The sequence below is a fragment of the Arvicanthis niloticus genome, chromosome 1 (assembly GCF_011762505.2).
Source record: "Arvicanthis niloticus isolate mArvNil1 chromosome 1, mArvNil1.pat.X, whole genome shotgun sequence".
Taxonomy (NCBI): domain Eukaryota; kingdom Metazoa; phylum Chordata; class Mammalia; order Rodentia; family Muridae; genus Arvicanthis; species Arvicanthis niloticus.
In genome coordinates, this window is record NC_047658.1 from 86021005 (window position 1) to 86042993 (window position 21989).

The 21989-nt window shown below is 49.1% G+C and overlaps 2 protein-coding genes across 3 annotated transcripts in view; one reads left to right on the top strand and one right to left on the bottom strand.

The window, feature by feature from the left end:
- Positions 1-6208, bottom strand: part of Tmc7 (transmembrane channel like 7) — a 51633-nt gene extending 45425 nt beyond the window's left edge. The window contains exon 1 of the mRNA XM_034510524.2: positions 6061-6208. Coding sequence (XP_034366415.1) covers positions 6061-6124 — 64 coding nt within the window. The 5' untranslated portion in view covers positions 6125-6208. The remainder of the gene's footprint in view (positions 1-6060) is intronic.
- Positions 6209-18048: 11840 nt separating this feature from the next.
- The window catches only part of Tmc5 (transmembrane channel like 5), a 78313-nt gene continuing 74372 nt past the window's right edge, over positions 18049-21989 (top strand). For both annotated transcript variants that reach the window (XM_076941583.1, XM_076941578.1), the window contains exons 1-2: positions 18049-18208; positions 21014-21124. The gene's annotated coding sequence lies outside the window, so the exon portion shown is untranslated. The remainder of the gene's footprint in view (positions 18209-21013; positions 21125-21989) is intronic.

The following is a 21989-nucleotide window of genomic DNA, read 5'->3' on the forward strand; positions in this document are numbered from 1 at the left end:
TCTTCCCTTCCTTCTCTTCAGTGCATCCTTCCCACAGTGCCTGACCTGGAGCTCTGTCTCTGGATGCCCTGTCTCTTGCAGGCTGGCTCCCTGGGGACCAGTCCAAGGACCTGCTGGTTAGAGCTGGCCTGTCTCCCTCCTACTTCTGGGAGGGTACCTCAAGTACACAGCCTGGTTTAACTAGGTGGTCCCAGGCCCCAATTCTGTCCATGGGAGAGGCAGCAGCTTGCAACCAAGTCACAGCCCTGCAAAGCTATTTCCCCCTTTTATCCTTTCAGACTTCTCACTTCCTGAAAAAACAAAGAAAGCCACCTCTAAGCTGGGTCCCTGTTGCTGGGCAGAGCTAGGCTCCTCCAGACAGAGGGGCAAAAATAGCTGTCCCCAAGAGAACCAGTCTTCAAGAGAAAGGCTTAAGTGATCTCCAGCCTAGTCCAGAACATTCTACTCTCCTCAGAGGCCTAGAAGGGAGGTGGGTCACTCGCCGGATGAAGGGCTAAGCAGATACAGGAAGACATAAATAGCTATGTGTCTTCGTATCTATTGTGGTAGAGTAGGCTTGACTCAAATAGACATGAAGAATAGTTTTAAGTTCATGTTAATGCCTGGTGGTTATCTGCAGAGGTCCAGGCACAATGGGCCTGTTACAAACCCTATGCTGTCAGGGTTACAAAGACCAGATAAAAATACCCACAGTGTTGTCAGGGGTCTGGGACAATATCCCAAAATATGCTTCAGAATCTCATGTCCCAGCTCCTAGGCAAGACATATACACAGAACTTCTCTTGCCCAAGGGCAGTCACGAAAACTAGAATCCCTAAGACAGAAGAAAGTTAACTTTAATCTCTCCAGCCTGTCTAGGAGGCTGGAAGGAATTCTCCACCTTTGTTTGATGAGTGTTGATAGAAATTTCAAGAGGGAACCTGCCATGGGATCCCTGAGAAGCTGGGTGCCCTGCCTGGACTTTCAGCACAGCTCACATGACCTTGATGTTGTTAGCACAGCTCACACGACCTTGATGTGCCTTGTGGTTCTCCAGGGCTATGTGGCTTCACCAGCTAAGCAGCACATCACCCTGGGACCTTTGAGTCTTCAAGTGTATAAAAAAATTCTGATGTAGCCAGGCACAGTGCGCAGCTCAAATGTCAGCACTAAGGGACAGAGGCAGGAGGTGGTGGGTTCAAAGCTAGACAGGGCTACACTCTAAGACCCAAAATAAAGGGGAAACATTAGGAAAAAAAAAAAAAGGACAAGGGTTTCCAACAATAAAGTTGTGCACAAGAAGGGCTGAGCAACTCTACTCTCAGGGGCCCAGGGACTGAGCCAGCCCGATGTCCACGAGTGGATGTGTAAACACAGAGAATGTGACCGACAGACAATGGAGCATTAGTCCCCCGTGAAAAGGGATGGAGCACTGGGTCATGTGGCCATGGAATAACTCGGGTGATAAGCAGAGAGGAAGCCACTAAGCCCTCAAATCAGTGTCTAGATAGGAGATCCGAAGACAGGGGTAGAAGCAGACTGTTTGCAGGAAGCTGAGGAGGAGGAGGGACTATTGAATGGGGGAGGGGCCTCATTGGGGTGCTGTAGATGCGCTGATATGAGTTGGACGGAGTTGGACCATCTCCTGATGCAGGAGATACTAGTTACATTGGTGCAATGAAGGATTTACTAATTAACTTGCTTAGGAAATACTAAGGTACACAGAGTTTAGTGAAGGAGAGTTGCCTCCAAGATGACTGGAGATCAGCAGTGCACTAATCAGGTTCCCTAGAAACCGTAGGAAGAATGTTGTACTATGATTGAAGTTTAGGATTTCTGGAAAAAGCCCTGTGTTTGTTCACCAAGATGGACCTCCAATTAGGCTTCATTCCCATAACAAAAGGAGGCAGCCTAGACTAACAACCAGCTTAGGCTACTCCCACAGCAAAGAACACGCCCCCAAAGGGCAGCACATGGGCACTGCAGGCTTGCAGCCATCTCTAAGTCCTGGTCTGCCTTTAAGTCAGGAGACGCACAGTCCTGCCAGGTGAGCGAGAGGGACCTGGGTAACAAACATTCAAAAACAACGCCGGTTGTTAAATACTATTAAGAAATAATTCCGATAATATCTTTACCGTGTAAATCTCCCATCTGCCCAAGTGGCCAGACTTGCAGTCTCTTGTCTCCGTCTAAATTGTTCAGAGTTTGACCTGGGACTGGAATGGCAAGGTTTAAGGATGACCGCAGATGTGAAAAGCATGTGTCTAAGGCATCTAAGTTAGTAAAACATGTTCCAGCCAGCTCCTCTTCGGGCACAGGCAGGGCGCTTTCTCCTTAATCTCCTGAGTGTGTTGAGTGGATTCCCACTGAAGATGAGGGGAACCATGCAGAATGGGTTCTCACTGGGGAAGGGGGAGGAGCAGGCAGAGTGGGTTCTCACTGGGGATGAGGGGGAACATGCAGCGTGGGTTCTCACGGGGAGGCAGGAGGACATGCTTGCTTTGCATCACTCCACTTTGATGAACAACAGCTGAACCTATGTGAATCAAACCTCCACGAAGGATGAAGAAGAGGAGGGAGGGAATGTTAGAGACAAACAATCTCAATCTCACACAGAGGAGCACCTAAGCACAGTAGCTAGGCAAGAAAAGGGGCACCAAGACCCAAACTGGGCGAGCAAGCACACAGGACAGGACGTTCACTTCATTTTTATTCTAACACAGGTGGTGATTCCAAGTTCTTTTCCCGTCCCACCCTTCCAGCCCCCAGCCCCCACCCTTCCAGCCCCGCACTGTCTGGGATTGGGCCTCAAAGTCTTTCATGATTGCCTAGTTTTCAAGGAGTCCAAGCAAAGGAAATGAAGGACAGTCGAGGCCACTTAAATTTTGACAACGAAGCAGGACGTGGTGGCATACACCTTTAATCCTGCACCTGGAAGGCATAGGTCTTCTGTGAGTTCAAGGCCAGCCTTGTCTACATAGTGAGTTCCAGAACAGCCAAGGACTACGTACTGAGAGCGTGTCTCAAACAAATAAACACACACAAAACAAAGAAAAATAATAAATTTTGATAATACAGCAGGACCTTTGTATAAACAAGTTTTAGCCAGTTGGAGGAAAATGAAAACATTTGCATAAACATTTCAGAGCGGGAGAGATTAAAATATTTTGATTTCTCATCACAAACAAAAGTTTTACAGTGCTTGAGAGAAAAAATATTAAATGTTCCTTACAGGAGAGAAGGAGGAAAGGAGAGAAGGAAGGAAGGGAGGGAGGAAGGGAGGGAGCTGGAGGGAAAGAGGGTGGGAGGGAAGTCTGGAAACCAGGCAAGAGGGGGAAGGCCAGCTACCTGTCTGTGGACACCTAGTGAATGTCGCTTCCAAGTGTGCTGCTAGGACCTTGTGAGAGACACTGGGACAGGAAGTGTGGCCATGACTACAGTGAAGGAAGGCTGGGTCGCTGCTGCAGGTGGAGGGCTGGGAGCCTTCCTCCTCGCCAGCGAGCTGGACAGGGCCTTGGGTTGTACTCCTGTCAGAATCTCCACCTTGTAGATGTGGAGATGAAGCCTCAAGAAAGAGGCAATTTGCATAAGTTTGCATGAGTCCAACTCTGAGAAACAGAGGGTTGAGCCAAGTGCTTATCCCCAAAGCCCTGCTAAGGGTGAGAGGCTCAGGGATCAAGGGCCTGGAGCTCTACTCCAGGGCTGCGCGCACACACAATAAAAGAGGAATCAGTAAGACGTGCAAACACCTGTCATCCAGGTACTCAGGGAGCAGAGGCAGGAAGACGGTGAGTGCAAGCTCAGCCTGGGCTACTTGGTGACTCCCAGGGAAGCCTGAGCTGCATAAAAAACTATTGGGGGGGGGGGGGGAGATTAAGCCAGGGAAAGGAAGAATTCCTCCCCATCGGGAGAGACCAGGGGACCTCAAGAGCACATGGTGGAGACAGAGTCTAGCCTAGGGGAGGCAATCAAAGAGGGCTTCTGGGAAGAAGTGACACAAGGAAGAGAAGAGATGATGTACCTTATAAGGAAGGTTATGGTCCTCAAGATGGATGGACAGGCTGGAGCAGAACAGTGACCATCAGGTGGTGGGCCTGGGAGGAACGGGGATCAAAACAGGAACTAGTGGAGAGGGACCTCCATGCAAATACTATCATCAGAGTATGCCAGGAGCCCCAAAGCACAAGAAAGCACAGCCACAAATGACAACACTTAAGGTTTCTTAGCAATGGCCCCAGAATGGCCCCAGAGAGCCACACTCCCAATGTCTGGATGCTCACATCCAAGCTCAGCACCCTGCTCACTGGGCAAGGTGACCCACGATGACCAAGGAGCTGCTGCAGAAAGATGGCAGGGACTTCGGACCACAGGACACTATAGCTTCCAGCCTGCTCTGTTGGAGTCATCTGCTCTGGGGAGGACATGAGCCATGTTGTGGGGAAACCCAAACCCCTTGACTACAACCTTAACATAGTAGACTCAGGGAGCAGAAACCTCAGAGGGGTCACTCCTAACTCTGCACACTGGCCTAGCACAGGACTGTTGCTCATCTACGTTGCTCTGCTCGTCTACAGAGCACCGTGCTGCTGTGGGGTCCTTTTCCAAAGAGGTCCTACCTCCTGCTGCTACGTAAGAAAATCAGAAAACAGCATCTGCCTTGGGCTCACAGTATGCACCTGTTTTCCAGGGCACCAAGGTCAAATCATAAGTTAATTGAAGGCCAGCCTGGCCAGCACAGCGTGACAATGTCTAAAAATTTAAAAAAAACAAACAAAACCAGAGGTATGGCACACACCTGTACTTTCAGCATCAGGAGGCAGAGGCAGGGCTCCAAGGACAGCTGGGATTGAATAGGCTTGGTCTCAGAAAACAAAAAAATGAAAACAAACTAACAAAAAACCAAAACAACAACTTAAAAAAAGTAAAAGGAACTGGGGAATGAGCTCTGAGATCTACCCCAGTACTTCAAAACAAACAAAAACTCGCAGATATTCAAGGGGATGAGGAGACGGCTCTGTTCTAGGGGCCCAGGAGTTGCTTAGAGTGGCCCTTCAACCCTCGGCAAAGACCCAAAGTGAGACTGGGAACAGTGTGACCAAGAGTGCTAGAACAAGAGGAAGATCAGTGGGAGCCAACCAGAAAGTCACTTGGCTTTCCCAGTGTTGTATGGGATCCTGGGATGGCTGGGAAACTCTACAGGAGACTCGCCCCAGCCCCTCACTGGGGGACTCTAGGCCCCTGGCTCCTACTGAGGGGGTGAAACAAGCTGACATCAGCAACACCAGGGCTGAGAGAGGAGAGAAAGAAAAACACTATCACAGAGTTTTGCCTGATTTTTTTTTTCCTGCTTCCAGAGCTTTGTCCCAGGATTGGGTCTTTCTTCTGGAAGTTGAAGAGCCCAATGCCCTCTCTCTGAGTTTTGCCTTGCAAGATCCAATATCACTGAAACTCAGACTGCAGATAACGTTGTGTGTTCTGGCTTAGGGCAGAAAGAAAATAAATACAAACTACAAGGAAGCTTGCCTGAGGGGGTTGGCAGCTCTACTATGTCTACTGGGCGGTGTCTTTACACATCTCTGTAAAATCTCAGGAAGCTGTATAACTGACTATATATTTAACACAACTAGAAAGAAAATTTTTCCTGTGCTCAGTAGGGTGCCATTGACTGTTGCCTCGTTATGATCAGGTCTGTGCTGGGCATTTATTAATATTTCACTGTCTTCGGTCAATCTGAGGCTCAGAGAGGGGAAGTCACTTGGCAAAATTCACACAGCAATAAAGACCAGAGACAGAATGGCTTTCAAGTGGGTCTAAAGGGAATATCTAGGGGCCAGCCTCTGGGGCAGGCAGGTTGTCACAACCTCTTCACAGAATAAGATACCATGGCGATCTAGAAGCTGCTCTGGGTTCGAGAGTCGTATTGTGGAAAGTGGGAACTGCTTCCCCAGCTCGGCAGGCAGGGCAAGGGGAGCCTCCTCGCCGGGCACGTCCGCTGCCCACCGCTTTCCCCGCAGCAGTGCCCCGCGGAGGACCAGGACGGCCACCCTGCCGCCTGGCACGCCTGGTCCCGCCGCGACCTACCTGGGTGTACGGCCCGCTGCCTGCTGGACCCATGGCCCGGGTCGCCCGCGCTGCCCTCGCTCATCACGACTCGGCGAGGACCCTCCGGCCGCCTGGACCCGCGGCCCCGCCTCGTCGGGTTCCGGATGACGTCACAGAGGCGGGCGGGGCCGTTCCCACGGGCGTCGGGTGGCGACCGGCTACCTCCAGGAACCTCTCCCTCTTCATTCTCAGTCGCCTTCTCCCCTCCCTTTTCCTACTCTCCCACTGTTCACTCCCCTCCTTTTTACCCCATCCCATCCCCTTTCTTTTTCCCCTCCTTCCCTCTCTCCCTTTCTTCTGATACTCTGAGAACCAGGCTGGCCTTGAGCTCCTAATCGCCTGCCTCCACCTCCCAAGTGCTGGGATAACAAGTCCCACTATTGTAAAACAGAAAGTGTGGAACGTTGCCATTTGGGTTCGTGTGTGTGTGTGTGTGTGTGTGTGTGTGTGTGTGTGTGTGTGTGTAGACACGCATAACTAAGGCAGTCAATATGTACCTTACACTATATATCAATGTCTGTGTAGATGGTTGTCTAGAGGGTACGTCAACCCAATCCACTGACTTGGTTACCGGAGGGAAGGGTAGGTGGGGGAGGATATGCTACATACGGTCTTCCTGAAAATGTTCTCCGCTCACCAACACCCCATACATATTCATGTACAGCTAAAACATAAAATTAAAGTAATGAATGGGGCCAGTAAGATGAATCAGCAGGTAAAGGTGTTTGGCAACAAGCCTGGCGGCCTGAGTTCTAGCCTCGGGATCCACACGGTAGAAGGAGAAGGTGGACTCCCACAGATGTCCCCTGCATGGGTACAGATGCAAGAAATACAAAGAAATGAAATTTGGAAAATATTCTCTTAAAGAAGAAAGTGGGGCTTTAGAGATGGTTCATTGGTTAAGAATACTTCCTCTTCTTCCAGAGGATTGAAGTTCAAGCCCCAGCACCCACAGCCACCCTGAACTCCAGCTCCGGGGGATCTGACACCTTCTTCTGACCTACACGGGCGGCTTCGTGCACATGGCATATGTTCATGCAAACACGCATACGCATACAGAAAAAGTTAAAAAGAAGAGCTTGGGAGACCGACAGATCTATAAATGTGAGCCAGCCTGATCTACATAGCAAGTTCCAGGCCAGCCAGGGCTACATAGTGATACCCTGTCTGGAAGGAGGAGAAGGAAGAGGAAAGAATTGGGACCTGATGGGTGGAGTTGCTGTCCCACCTTCTCAGGAGGTTGAGGCAGGAAGATTGTTTGAACCCTAGAACTCAAGGCCAGCCTGGACAACATAGGGACCTTAACAAAGAAGAAAGTGGAGCGGAGGAGGGGCGGGGAAGGGCAGGTGGCGACAAGGCAGAGCCAGACTGCTATTTTGAGAATTAGTAAAAGGCTCAGACGCCAGCTGGCACCAAAGACTTTTAGCAGTGGCAGTGAAGGCAGCCAGGCGGGATCACCACATCTGTTTGAAGGTCATCTGCTTCCCAGTGTCCTTCCCTGTGTCCTTCACCCTCTGCATTTTCTTCCACTGTGTCCTCTTCCTCCCTTGTCAGTTAGATAGTGTCTGTTGACCTCTGGCTGTTTACACGGTTTCTGTCTTTGTAGTTTCTCTGCCCTACTGAATGATTAATACAGGATATTAACATTGATTTTTAAAAAATTGCCAGCCATGGTGACTCGGGCTTGGAACTCCAGACAGAGCTCTAGAGACAGAGGCAGGACTATTATGAGTTCAAGTCCAGCCTGGGCTACATAGCAAAACCTGACTCAAAACAAATAAATAAGAAAACTGAATGGGAGCATAAAGAATCTGCCCCAGTTGTTGCAGTGAGGAGTGTCCCAGCGTGCACCAGCTCATCCCTGTATGAGTTGCAGTCTATCTCCAGGCCCTGGGCCATTTTCCCCCCATCAGAAATGTTTCCTACAATTTTCCTTCATCTTACAACCCACTTCCACTTTGCCTTCTCATTATTTCCAGCTAATTTTAATTTATGAATATGGATGTTTGTGTCTGTGCACCATGTGTGTGCCTGGTGCCTGTGGAGGCCAGAGGAGGGCATCACATCCCCTGGAAATGGAGTTGTAGTTTCAAGTGTCCATGTGGGTACTGGAAACCAAAACCAGGATCTCAGGAAGACAGGCAGTGCTCTTAACTGTTCAGCCATTCTAGATCCTTGAGGTGTTGTTGTTGTTTGTTGTTTTGTTGTTTTTGAGGTCTCATTAGCCCAGGCTGGCCATGAACTCATTACACAGCCAAGGGTGACCTTGAACTCCCACCCCCACCTCCCAAGTGCTGAGATTGCAAATGTGTGCCACCATCACCAGCTTCACTGTCAACGCTTCCGGAAAACTGTATTTGTAATAAAGAAATAGAAATTACTGAGCTGGGTATGTTCATTTGAAGCCAGCTTGCATAGTGAGACCCTGTGTCAAAAACAAAGATGGGAGAGAGAAAAGAAAGAGAGAGGAATTTCATTGGATGTCACCATCACCACCACCACCATCAGTGCATGCAGCGTTTGTTTTGTGTTTGTGCAGGTGCATACGCACAGGCATGTGAGGACATTTGAGTCTCACACCTCAGGAGCTTTCTGCCTTGCCTTAGTTTCTTTTCCAATGCTGTGATAAAATACCACAACCAAAGCAACTTATAGAACAAAGAGTTAATTTTGGCTTTATGGTTTCAAAGGATTAGCGTCCGTGATGGCAGTGTGGAGGTGGCAGACAGTGGGCAGCTGGAGCAGCAGTTGAGAGCTCAGGTCTCCATCTATAGGCAGGAGGAAGAGAGGGCTCATTCCAAATGGCATAAGTCTTCTGAAACCTTAAAGTCTGCTCTCAGGAACACACCTCCTCCAACAGGCCACGCCTCCTAATCCTTCCCAAACAGTTCCAGCAACTGGGATCCAAGTATTCCATGACTTATGAGCCAGTAGGGGCCATTCTCATTCAAACCACTACACTGTGATACAGCCAGGGTCACACTTACGAGGCCCAGCAATTTCAAAGTGTAGGGTTTTGGGAGGCAGGCTACTAAATGCATATCATCAGGACCTGCTGTGTGTCCATCTCCCAGACTCTTCCTTCTCCTGCGTACCTCCAAGCTCTCAGAACTACTATTTATAGGGAGACAAGATCCCCCTGCCTGAATAGCCACAAAATCTTGGTTAGTGCTTCGTGATTTTAGGGTACCACCTGGCCTTCTAAGGACCTGTTTTTAATGACAGTGTCTTTCAATGACATGGGATCAGTTAGACTTGCTGGCCAGGAGCCCCAGGGACCCTCCTGTCTCTGCTCTTAAGACTGCGATTACAAGAACACTGTACAGCCAAGGTCTTACCCTACTTCCCAGGCTGACTTCAAATGTACAATGCCCCTGCCTCAGGTCTAGGATCCTCCCCTCTCAAGTGCTAGGATGATAGGCAGACGCCACCATGCCTAGCTGGAAGCTGCCATTTTGAAACCTCTTTCAGACACACGTACTTTAACTCTATGTTTCCTTTGACTAGACTGTCAATGGACAAATGGAAGACACCAAGCACGTACATTTATTAAAACCCTTATCATTGCTGCACTTAACAATAATAGTCGACCCCAACAGGTATGTGTTTGTGTGGTGGAAGTTAAAACACCTCCCCCAAAGGGTCCTCATTTTTCATCTTGTGTAATACATGGATTAGGGCTACGATGCCAGGTCAGGGTGGCATCTGCCCTGGGTGTAGTTTGAAAGTCTTGATGAACTAGGAAAACTTTTGCTATGAAGGGTGGAAGCTGGGGTTGCTCCCCAGCACCAAGCTAGAGGTCATCCTACCCCTCACAACCACCATCATGCCTCCCAGGAATTGGTAACAAGACCCTGACCAATGGCTGGAGCAACGGTTCTGGTGTTAACATAGCATCCTGCTCTTCCAGACGACTCATGTTTGATTATCACCGCCCTGGAAGACAGCATAGGTTGCCTGAAGCTCCAGCTCCATGGGATCCAACATCCCATTCTGCTCTCCAAGAGCCCACACATGTATATGGCACACAGACACATAGAGTGCACATAAATAAAAATTAGTGGGGCTGGAGAGATGGCTCAACAATTAACATGTACGCTCTTATAGAGTGCAATTGTTTGGTTCTTCGTACCTATGACAGCCAGCTCCAGAACAGGAACTCCAGTTCCAGGGGATTGGACACCTCTGGCCACTGCAGGAACCTGTACTAGTACACATACCTATCCACCCTCGTATATACAAATATACATAATACATTTTTAAGAATTGAGTCAAGAGCCTGCATTGTAGGAACAACTGTCTGGCATTTCTGCTTCTTTTTGACAAGAACTGAATTTTCCAGGAACACAACACCACACACATTTTAAGACACATTTAGGATTTAGTCTCCAGTGGTGTTTTGGTCTTCACTGTCTGTATCAGTCCACACCTGCCTCAGTCCACACTTGCCTCAGTCCACACCTGTATCAGTCACATCTGCATCAGTCCACACCTGTATCAGTCCACACCTGCCTCAGTCCACACCTGCATCAGTCCACACCTGCACTAGTCCACACCTGCATCAGTCCACACCTGCACCAGTCCACATCTGTAGATGTAGGATTGATGAAGTTTCCCCCTGAAAGTCCTGAGGACACTTGTAGAAAGAACACTGTCCTCCAAGCACAGTGGCCATTACCATCTTCATCAGAGCAGTTGCCTGATGACCCAAAAGGGACCCTCAAGATCAGATCTGTGGAAGTTCCCTCATAGAAAGAGGACATGGGAAGTAAGAAGAGACCCTCACCAAGGCTCCAGCTGGAGGCAATTCTGTCCCTGCTGTTTGTGCTAGAGTATACCCACGGTAGACAGTTAATTGGGGGATGGGAGCATTTATACAGCTTAGCCATGCAGGGCTAGGACTTAGAAGTGATATGGGGGCCTAGCTAATGATCATAGGCCACTAGGAGTGGGTCTTTAGCAGTTATAAGCCAGGACTGGTTCAGGATCCAAGGTCTCTGCATCCTGTCTATCGCTGTGGTGGTTTAAATATACTTGACTCAGGGAGTGGCACTATTTAGAAATGCGGCCTTGTTGAAGGAAGTGTGCCACTATGGGTGTGAGCTTTAAGACCCCTGTCCTAGCTCCCTGGAAGTCAGCCTTCCACTAGCAGCCTTCAGATGAGGAGGTAGAACTCTCAGCTCCTCCTGCACCATGCCTGCCTGGATGCTGCCATATTCCTGCCTTGATGATAACAGACTGAACCTCTGAACCTGTAAGCCAGTCCAATTAAATGTTGTCCTTATAAGAGTTGCTTTGGTCATGGTGTCTGCTCACAGCAGTAAAACCCTAAGACAATCACCATGTGACTGAGCTACTCCTTCCTACCACTACCTATCAGTCTCCCATGCCTTTCCCACCATGGTGGCTGAAATCCCTCTGAAACCATGAGCTCAGGTAGCTCTTTCCTCCTTCGTTGTCATACATTGTGACCACAGCAAAAACAAAAAAAAAAAACAAAAAACAAAAAAAAAAAAAAAACAAAAAACACACACACACACACCTGGCCTTTTCCCTGCAGGCCCACCTGCATTCCCCACCCCCTTGACCCTTGACACTTCCTTATGCCTCCTTCTCGTGTGGCATCTGCCATTCTCTAGCAAAATAAACAACAGTTGCCTTCCTGGTTATTGTGTCATTACCGTGGTTGACATCCTACTCCACTACAACAGAACACAAGTCCCATGGCAGGGATAGTTTGTGGTCATGGCGGTTCACCAAGAAGTTCACTAGGCTTGTGGGAATTAATGGATGGAGGAGGAGAGTTTCTTTCTCTCAGAGATTGCTCAATGATATTACTCATTCATTCATTTTACTGGAGTGTTTGGTTTGGTTTGCTTTTGTGAGAAGTGGGGAGGGAAGGGGTCAAATTCACTGTGTAGACTAGGATGACCTTGAACTTTACCCTATCTGCCTCTGATTCCTAAATGCTGGGATTACAGGCATGCACTACCATGCAGTTTTATGAGTGTTGGGGATCAAGCCCTGGGATTCATTCATGCTGGGTAAGTTAGTAATGGAGCTATATTCCTGGCTCTTTTTGTTTTGAGACAGAATCTCATTATGCAGCCCATCCTTGCCTCAAGCTTGATATGCCCTGCCTCAGCCTTTCAAGTGGCAGGTTACAGGTGTGCACCGTTACCCCCGGCCTGCCGCTCTCTGAATCTGGATAGGTCGGCTTTGTTGGTTTCTGGGTCTGTTGGCAGGAACTCATGGCACTTACCCTAATGAAACCTGGTGCCTTCTGTTCTGGGTGAGTGCTCCCTGCTGGGGTTCCTATGCCTCTGTCACTTTCACTGTATGTACTTGAGCCTAACGGAGCACTCATGCTGAGTCTTTGTGTGTTCATTCTGGAATCTTCTTCCATATAGACAGAACTTGGTTAAGTAAATTGGCATACTTTTCTCGTGATAATTGGCCTTTTATTGTGGGGTGTGTACCATGACTCCTCATGACAGACAGGAGGAATGTCCCTCCTCTCCTACACACTCTGGCCTCCTCACTTCCCAAGGTCCCCCACAAATGTACATCTGGAAAACATCTACCTCCTACGGAGGTAGCAACTTCCGCCTCTGTCCATCGCCATCAGCCCTGTCCTGCTCTGAGTGCTGACTACTCTCTGTCTCTAGGGAGGACTTGGTTGAAATCTCCCAGCCAGGAGCTGAATCCTGATAAGAGACAGCGTTTCTCTGAGGCTGCTCATGGCCTAGAAGCCGCTGTCCAGAAGCTGTGAGTGGAGGAAGGGAAAGCTCCTTTTGGCTATTGTTGCAGACAGCGGGACACCAGCACACCCAGCCGCCGCCCTTGCCCTCGTTGGTATTTATTATGAGTCTGTTGAGCTCCAAGGGCTCCTTTTGGGAGAACTATCCTGTCCTGATGTGTCATCATTACAATGAGAGAGAGAGAGAGAGAGAGAGAGAGAGAGAGAGAGAGAGAGAGAGAGAGAGAGAGATCAGATAGCCTTGGATCCGCAGATGGCTCTTCACTCGCTGGCTGTGTGATCCAAAGCTTGTTACTAAGCCTCTCTGTGCTTCTGCTTTCTAATCTATTTTTCCTCCTTTACCTTTTGGATAAGGGCTTTTAGGTAAGAGCTTGCTAGGTAATCAGGCAGGCTTTAAACTTAAAATACTCCTGCATCAGCCATCAGAGTTCAGGGATCATGGGTATGCATGACCAAACCTGACTCTTCCTGTGTCAGTGAGTCTCATGATGGTATCTGTTCCTCTGGGTATTTATTTATTTATTTATTATTTAAAAAAGCATTAGCTGGCCCTGGACTGTGCAGACAGGGAGAGGTGTGCATTTGCCTCCTAATGTGACCTGGGCATCTGGAAATGACAGCCAAGGAGCAGGCTGGGGTTGCTGATAGGAAATCACTACGAGAAAAATATCAGGGCTGTGTTAGTTCTTAAGTTGCTGTGAGCAGATTGGAGGAAGGAGGACTTGGTTTACCTCAAAGTTTCAGAGGTGTTGATCCAACTTCTATCATGGTGGCCGAGAAGCAGAGAGAGGGATGGTGTAAAGAAAGAGGTGAGGGCACAGCGTAGAGTTTCACCCCCTGCTTCCTCCCTGGGGTGCTTCTAGTTGGGAATTCAAGATATCAGGTCAGAACCTGCAGTATCTAACTGTGGGCAATCTGTCACACACACACACACACACACACACACACACACACAGCAGGACGGGACTTCTCAAATTAATCCTGTAGTGATTTGAACTCCAATCAGGGCGGCTGTGGAGACTAGCCATCAAAGGGAGATAAGGAGGTTTCTGTCTAGGCTGAGCAGAAGGGGTTGTCACTGAAGATAGATCAGGTGACAGATACCATCTAGGAAGGAGGCCCTACTCAGACAGTGAGGGGCACCAGGCATTAGGGCTCCTTCTCGATAAATGACTATGCAAGGCCCTCTGGCGATGCTGGAGTTCACATGAAAGTATACAGGGGGGCTTAGGAGTTGGTCAGGAGCCTTACAGTTAGGCCACACAAAGAACCTTAGTCACCTCCGTTCAGCTCAGGGATCTGCCCAAGAGGCAGAGGCAGGGCACCTGAGCTCAAAGTTACATATAGATCTGACTCCAGAGAGCACCGCCTCAGCTTTCTAGGTTCGAGTATCCCAGAACAAAGAATTGGGCCAGGGTGGAAGTGGGCCAGAAAGCTGAGAAAGAATAGAGGTGCTAACAGACCCCAAGTGGGAATGTGGTGAGCCTGTATGACCTCTCCTCTTAGGAGAGCGCCTTGGGTGTGCTGGTTTGTTCCTTGTAGCCGGGGTGGGGGAGGAGTTTCCAGGCCCTCTGCCAACTGGCTTCTTTCATATGCTAATCTTCCCTTCTGCTCTATTCAGCTACCAGTTGCTTTAACAGACCCCCCCCCCGCCCCCCATTGGGTGGTTTATAGAGAAAAATATATATATATAGTTCTCACAGTCTCCAGTTGGGAAGCAACATCTGTTTAGAGAATAGTAACAAATACAGCTTCTGGAACATTCCTGAGAAGCAAATTGCCTGGGTGTTTCAAAAAAAAAAAAAATCAATAGCTGGGGTGGGGGCAGGGGTGGGGTGGGGGCAGGGTGGGGTGGGAAGCTCAGTAAAGCTCCCACATTGTAAACAGGAGGTCCTGAGTTCCACCCCCAACCCTGGGGAGGGAGGGGAGAGAAGAAAAAACAACAACAACAATAAGAGTCGGGATTGGTGGAAGCAAGGGAGGAGGCGGGGACAGCTGGACTGAAGGTGAGTAACTTGGAACTTGATGGTTCACAGCTGACCTCTTCAGCTTTCATCTGCTGGTGCTGGCTATCGGTGTGAGCAGGAAGGCGCTTGCTTCCAGCAAGGCCCTTGGGATTTCCTAGTATCCAGAATGTGAGAGTTTTGAAGAGTTGCCGTAGGGGACTGGGGGGTGGCTCGGTGGGTGAAGCACTCGATGCAAAAGTTCGAGCATCTGAGATTGGATCCTAGCACCCACGTAAAATTGAGCTCAGTCTGTAACCTCAGCTCCTGCCATGAGTAGAGGGCCAGGAGGAGCTTGGGAAGCCACCAGGCAGCTAGGGAAAGCAGCTGTGAACATCAGACTCTGCTTCACCGGTGGAAAGAAGACAAACGTCTCTCTTTTGATGTTTCTCGGTGAACCTGGAACTCAACCGGCCGCCAATAAACCCCAAGTGGTTTCCTCTCTCTCCTCCATGGCCCACAAACCTCACCCCAGAATGGGGGTTACATACGGAGTGAGTGTAACCACACCTGGTTTAGTGCTGGGCATTTGAACTCGTGTCCCCGTGACTGCAGCAAGTGTTCTTACTGAGTTCCACTAATTTAGAGACACTTGTCTTAATTAAAGACATGCTGTACCGGCATGGAAATAAATGGGGCTGTCTGGTGCTTTCAGGTTTGTCTTGGAGTCTGAGTGTGGGATTCTTGTGATTCTCTGATGGACCCAGTCATGTCAGCTAGCCAGATGACATTCAAATCCACAGCATGGCACAGAGCCAATGTAGGTCATGTGATCCTGAGGTGAAGCAGACCCAGACCACAGCACTGGCTCTGTAGTTTACTGATGGGCAGGCAATATTAACCAAGTTCCATTTGTCTCTGTCTGAATCTACCTCTCCCTGTCTAGATTTGCATGTCTTTAAACTTAAGACACGTTATGACTATGTTTCCTAGGCTGAGCTGAGAGCCTAAAACTCAAGCAATCCATCCTCCTGCCTCAGCATCACTTATAGCTTGAACTATACCATGTGTGCCCCTGCACAAAGTTCGGTTTCCGTATCGTATTCACAAAGCCACCTCATGGAGTTGTCACATGAGGGAGTGCATGATGTCCAGAGCCAGGTGGGCACCTAGTCTGAGCTTCTTTGACCAGTGAGCTCCTTTCACAGACTTGGCTAGCTCCGTTCTTAGTCTAGGTAACTCCTTTCCTTGATGAAGCCTCCCTTTTCGGCCTCACATTAGAGGCAGGTGGCCACAAGAGGGAGCCAGAGAGCAGGCATGGGAGCGGTTCAGGCCACTGGGGAACTTTGCAGAGTTTGTATTGATGGCAAGCGACTCTGCAGAGGTAAACACCATCCTCCCAGGAGAGGGCAGACTAAACCGTCTCTTGGTTATAGTGAGTGTTCCTGAAGGTGGCCAGGGTTCTATTGGGACTCTGGGGAGTATGATCTCTGCCATGGAACTGTCACAGCTTCTCTTCCTGAAAAAAACACCAAGTCAAATCCCTTAGTGACCCAGGGTCACCACCTTTCCAATAGTGCTTTACTTTCTGGTCTTCTTCAGGCTGGTTGAGGGTATTTGGGCAGAGCCTTGGGTGGTGCATTTATTCCGGCTTTTTGTTTTTGTTTGTTTTAGAAAGTGTCTCACTATGTGGTCCCAACTGGCCTGGAACTCCTTTTGTAAAACAAGTTGTCCTCAAACTCACAAAAGTCCACCTGCCCTCACCTCAGTGCTGGGATTAAAGGCATGAGCCACCATGCCTTGCCATGACTCAATGAACACAAACATGTTTCTCTCTCTCTCTCTCTCTCTCTCTCTCTCTCTCTCTCTCTCTCTGTGTGTGTGTGTGTGTGTGTGTGTGTGTGTAAATTCCACCTTTATACCATGTGGGTAGAAATCAGGCAAGCGTGGGTTCAAACACCTTTATCCAACTGAGCAATCTTGCCGTCCTATGCATGTATGTTAAAGAACTATGTCTATAACCATATCTTTGTGATCTTCTTGGTCTCAGAACCAGGTATTAATATCCCCTGAGATAAGCAGGCAACAGAGTCTGTTTGCTGACACAGTGCTTCCTTTCGGAAGAACCCTGATATGCCTGAAGCACCACGTACCCCCTGCAATAGTCAGAATGACAGCTGTGTGGTACCGAGGCAGACCTGAGTTGTACCCCAGCACCCGACCCCTGTGCATTTCTTCACAGTAATGAAAAGCAAATGGCACGCAACCCATCCTTCTCATCCTTCTGATGCAGTTCAGTGGAGAAGATCCATGATGCTATGCGGCTTCACCACCCCCTCAGCATCCCAAAGTTTCTGTCTGTGGTTGTTTCCTGTGTGAGTACAGCTCAGAGTATCCTAGCTGTTGTACCAGACTTATCTTGTCTAGTGTCAGAATCTCTTGTTAAAGACAAGCTGTGTGTGAAGCATGCTTGTAGTCCTGCCACACCAGGAGTGCAAGGCCAGCCTGACTACTTGAGTCTTGAAAAGCTAAGCTTGATAACTCGAGGTCTGTCTCAAGACCCTCATGAAGGAAAAAGAGAATGGACCCCTACATGTTGTTCTTGGATATTCATACGTGCACCCATGTACCCCCAATAAATAAAATGTATACCTCTCTGTTTTGCTTTTATGAAATTTTCACTCTGTAGCTCTGGCTGCTTTAAACTTTCAGCAATCCTCCTGCTTCAGTCTCCTAAGTGCAGATTACAAGCCTGAGCCACCAGTCTGGCTGATATTTCCCTTCCAATTGAAAGGCAGGTTTTCACTAAGTCTGGGGACTGTCTTGGAAATGGAGATCTGGGATGACAGGCTGGGCCACCACCCTGACCACTTGTCTTTGTTTGCGGTGGATGGACTTGCTCCTGTTAAATCAGTGCTGGGAAGAACTGAGATGTGCACATACTTGGAAGTTCCTGGTATGGGGGGAGGGGGGGGGAGAGGGGGTATCCCAGAGGACAACACACCTTTATTGTTTCAGTATTGGAGGACTCTCCATAATGTTTTTTCACTGGACTGCCTAGTGTCACTAGTGGTGAGTGGCGGTGTGCTCCCTCACTGTGGTTTCTGATTCCGTGTGCTCTGGTGATCCAGATCTCCTTATGACTCTTTGCGTTTCTTTAGGATCCCGCAAGCCTTTTGGAGAAAGTCGCTCCAGCCCAATCCCTTCTGCGTCCCTTGGGGACTCCGTGGGTGGCGTGGCGTGTGGCATCTGCCGAGCAGAGGGGTGGGGCTTTCATAGTACATCGGGATGAGCAGTTGTCCTGAGCCACCATCCGCGGGGACCTGCTGGACGCTAAGGATACTGCGGCCGGTCCTTTGATACCAGGACAACACGCTGCCGCCTGCGCTCAGTCCCAGGTCCTGGTCTCCAGCGGGAGAACACTGTAAGTGTGTGAGAGGCGCTGCGGCCAGCCGCCCGGGTGAGATGGTTGCCCTGCACAGAGGGTGACAGCCGTGGAATGGATGCAGGAGCTAGGCTGGTGGATTAGGTGAACGCGGGGCGGGGTGGGGAGCGGATCTAGGAGCTAAGGGCCCCTATAGCTTCTGCACCCCAACAGCCGCGCTGGCTTTCTGTGGTAACAAAAAACGGGGTAGGATTGTCCAAACGGCAGCTTGCATGAGAATATCTTCAAGATCGATTTTCTTTCTTAAGAAAGTTCCATAGCCACAGTGTCCAAAACCCCAAATGTACCTAAGCCAACAGTGAAAAACTTCTCCCTCCCTGCCTGTCTTCCACAGCAACCACTTACTGCCAGGTCTAGGGCACCTGCAGGCAACGCAAGAATCATCACACAATGAATGTCTAAAGCAGAGTCCCCGCCTACATGGGATGGTTTCCAGAAGGGAGAAACTGGGTGGGGCTTGTGTGTCTCCTTTACTTGGGGTTCTCCTGTGTGAAGTGTGGAGAGGCCTGGGACACTACTGCTAAGCTCCCTACGGTGCAAAATGCCCAAACCCTAATACTGCAGAAATCAAGAAACCATGCCTGACAACTGAGAAAGGACCTTCTGCCTTGTGATCCCTCCCCACCCTCTCTGCAGTCCCTGCATTCCTCAAATTCTGGCAGCTGGGGACTTATCTCTGTCCCAAACCAAGCAATCTTCTTGGGGACCATCTTCTACTTCCTCTCATACTTTAAGGCCTTTCCTCAATTTGTGAGGAAGAAAAATCCCATCTCTCTTTTAGGAAAAATCATCATTTTTGGATTTAAATTTTAAATTTACTTACTTGTTCTTAAGATTTTATTCTTTTTGTGTGACAGAGTATCACTTTGTAGCCCTGGCTAACCTGCCCTTCCTATGTAGACCAGGCTGGACTCAGAGCTCTGCCTGCTTCTGCCTCTTGAGTGCTGGTATTAAAAGGGTAGCGCACTCCCAAGATTTTATTTTTATATTTTTTTATGTATATGGGTACACTGTCACTGTCTTCAGACACACCAGAAGAGGGAATTGAATCCCATTAAAGATGGTTGTAAGTCACCATGTGGTTGCTGGGAATTGAACTCAGGACCTCTGGAAGAGCAGTCAGTGCTCTTAAACTATGAGCCATCTCTCCAGCCCTATTTTTATTTTTAATTATGAGCACATGTGTGGTTTGTACACATTAGTGCAGGACCCCTGGAGGATGTTGGATCCCCAGGAGCTAAGTTAACAGGCAGTTACCTGAAGTGGTGCTGGTAGGTTATTTCTTCGCTACCTGTGAAATGAGCCAACTCAAGCCAGATTAGAGTATATTGAAGTCAGGTTTATTGAGAAGCTGTGCCCCAAGGATGGAGGCCAGGGAAGCTGCAATAGGGAAAGGGGGGTAGAGGAGGAAGAGAGAAAGAGCAGAGAGAGAAGAGGAAAAGAAGAGAGAAGAGGGAGGAAGGGAAGAAGGAAGGGGGAGGGACAGGTGCGAAGAGAGGGAGAAGGACCAAAATGACTGAATTATACAGGGAAGAGCCTTTGGGGGAGGGGCAGCCCAGCCCCTGGGCTGGTAAGTTCAGGATTGGGGGCAGGGTATGTCAGGTAGGGACTGAGGGATGCTGGGAGAACCTGGGGGCCATGTCTGCTTACCAAATAGGTGTGGGAACCCAAATCCCATTCTCTGCAATAAGTGGTCTTAACCACTGAGCCATCTCTCCGGCCCCATAAATTTATTTTTAACTGCATTAGTTAATAGTGTTTTTACTTTTTGTTTTTGAGACGAGGACTCTTGTATCATAGTGTGGCCTTAAGCTCATGTGTAACTGAGGGTGACCTCAGACTCCAGATCCTCTTGCCTCTACCTCCTGAGAGCTGGAGTCACAGGGGTGCCTACTGTCTGGTTAATCTGCCATGGGATGGACCCCAGGGCTTCCTGCTTGCTAGCCAGCCTTGTGCCAGCTGCACACATTCCTAGCCCTACTTAGCATTTTGATGTGGGTGTCAATATTGCCAGCTAGGAATAGGAACTATAAGCCCTATCCTTTCCCTCTCTCCTTCCCTCTCTCCCTCTCTCTCTCCTTCCTTCCCTCTCTCTCTTTCCCTCTCTCTCCTTCCCTCCCTTCCTCTTTCCCTCCTTGTTTATGAGACAAGGTCTTTCTCACTGTTTCTGGGCTGAGCTAGGAGTTCAGACTTGTAACACTACCCCATCTCTTTCTTTCCTTTTGAATGTTTCCTCCTTAGAGGCAGCACTAAGTGAAGGCTGAATGTTCACTCAGCTGTGGTTTCTCTCTGAAAGGTCCAGTCTTGGGTAACTAGAAAGGACCTGAGCCACCAAAGTCCCATTTATCTCCAGTGTTGCCAACACTGAGGAGGTAGAAGATTTTGTTCCCATTTCTTAGATGAGGAGGGTAAAACTGAGACTAGGAGAGGATGAAGAACAAGAGTTAGGATTTGAATTTTGAACTGCCTGCCTTGAAATGTCAGCTACATCCACACTGCCTGCAAGGCACAGGCCACCTGTGATCATAACTGTGCACTAAGGCTACCTTCAGGTGCTGCCTCAGGGGAGCTGGCTGCAGAACACACTGTCCCAGAGCTCCGGGAGCATCTGTGAGACCAGGGTCTACCAGTATGTTCCAAGGGACCCATGGTTCAGTCTCTTCCCACACCTCTGTGACACTCTCTGGGGAGTAGGGGGGAGCCCAACTTACTTCCTTATGGTGTCTTAGAAATGAAATACTAGGCTGAGAAGGACTTTGCTCTCTTTATTGTCTTGATGCCAAGAGGACATCGGAGGAGGAGTTCAGGCTCAGAAGGAAAGGAGAGTTGGAGCCTTGTTAAACTACAGCGCTCAGCCAGACACTGGAACACAAAGCAGCTAGATCTGTGCTCAAGGTAAGACTTGGCTTTTCATCGGCAGGGAGGGGACAGGTGATAATGAGGGGGCATTTGTAAAACTTTCCCAAGCTGGGTCAACAGTTCCCCTTGCCCCTGTCACCAGCTGGGTGGCAGTTTGCTCAACAGAATAAAGGAGACAGCTAGGCAGGCATGTTGTGTGCACAGGGACCTGGTACAGGGGCCTGAAAGAAAAGAGACTTAACCAGTTATTTTTAAAAAGGAAGTGCCTGCTTCCTTTTTCTTTATGTCTGCCTAAGCAGCCTCCTTCCCAGAGGCAGTGCCCGATGGGGTTTAGCATCTCTGCAGTTGGGCTTTCTTCCTGGAAAAACAGGTCTCCCTGGCTATAAATGCCCAAGCCACACAATAGTCTCACCCCACCTCTGGTCACAGAGTATAGAGGGAAGTTATTGGGGTATTCCTGCAGGACAGAGGGAGGCTGACTTAGGGACAAGAAAGAAAGTCACTGAAGTAAAGGGGGTGCTTGGGAATGTGTCAGGGGAGAAGCACCACACTGGGCTGCCCTGTGGCTTATTCCTGGGTATGGATGCAGAATATGCACACAGTGAGCATATGCTAGCCAAAAGAATGCTCATCTGGATGTCCAGAGCACTCCGGTTAGGACCATGTGTGCTTCAGCTGCCTCCTACCTAGAGTCTAGGCTTTTCTGCTCCTAACTGTGTTTTGCTAAATTACTGTTCCATTCTGGCCTTGGTTTTCCCATCTGTAGAATGGGTAAGATTATATGAGCTCACACGTCTACAGGAAAATATCAGAGCTGATAAGAATATATGATATATTGTCACCTTGATCTCTGCCACCTCCTTACCCTCTCTTGATCTTCTTTCTCTTCTGTCATTGATGA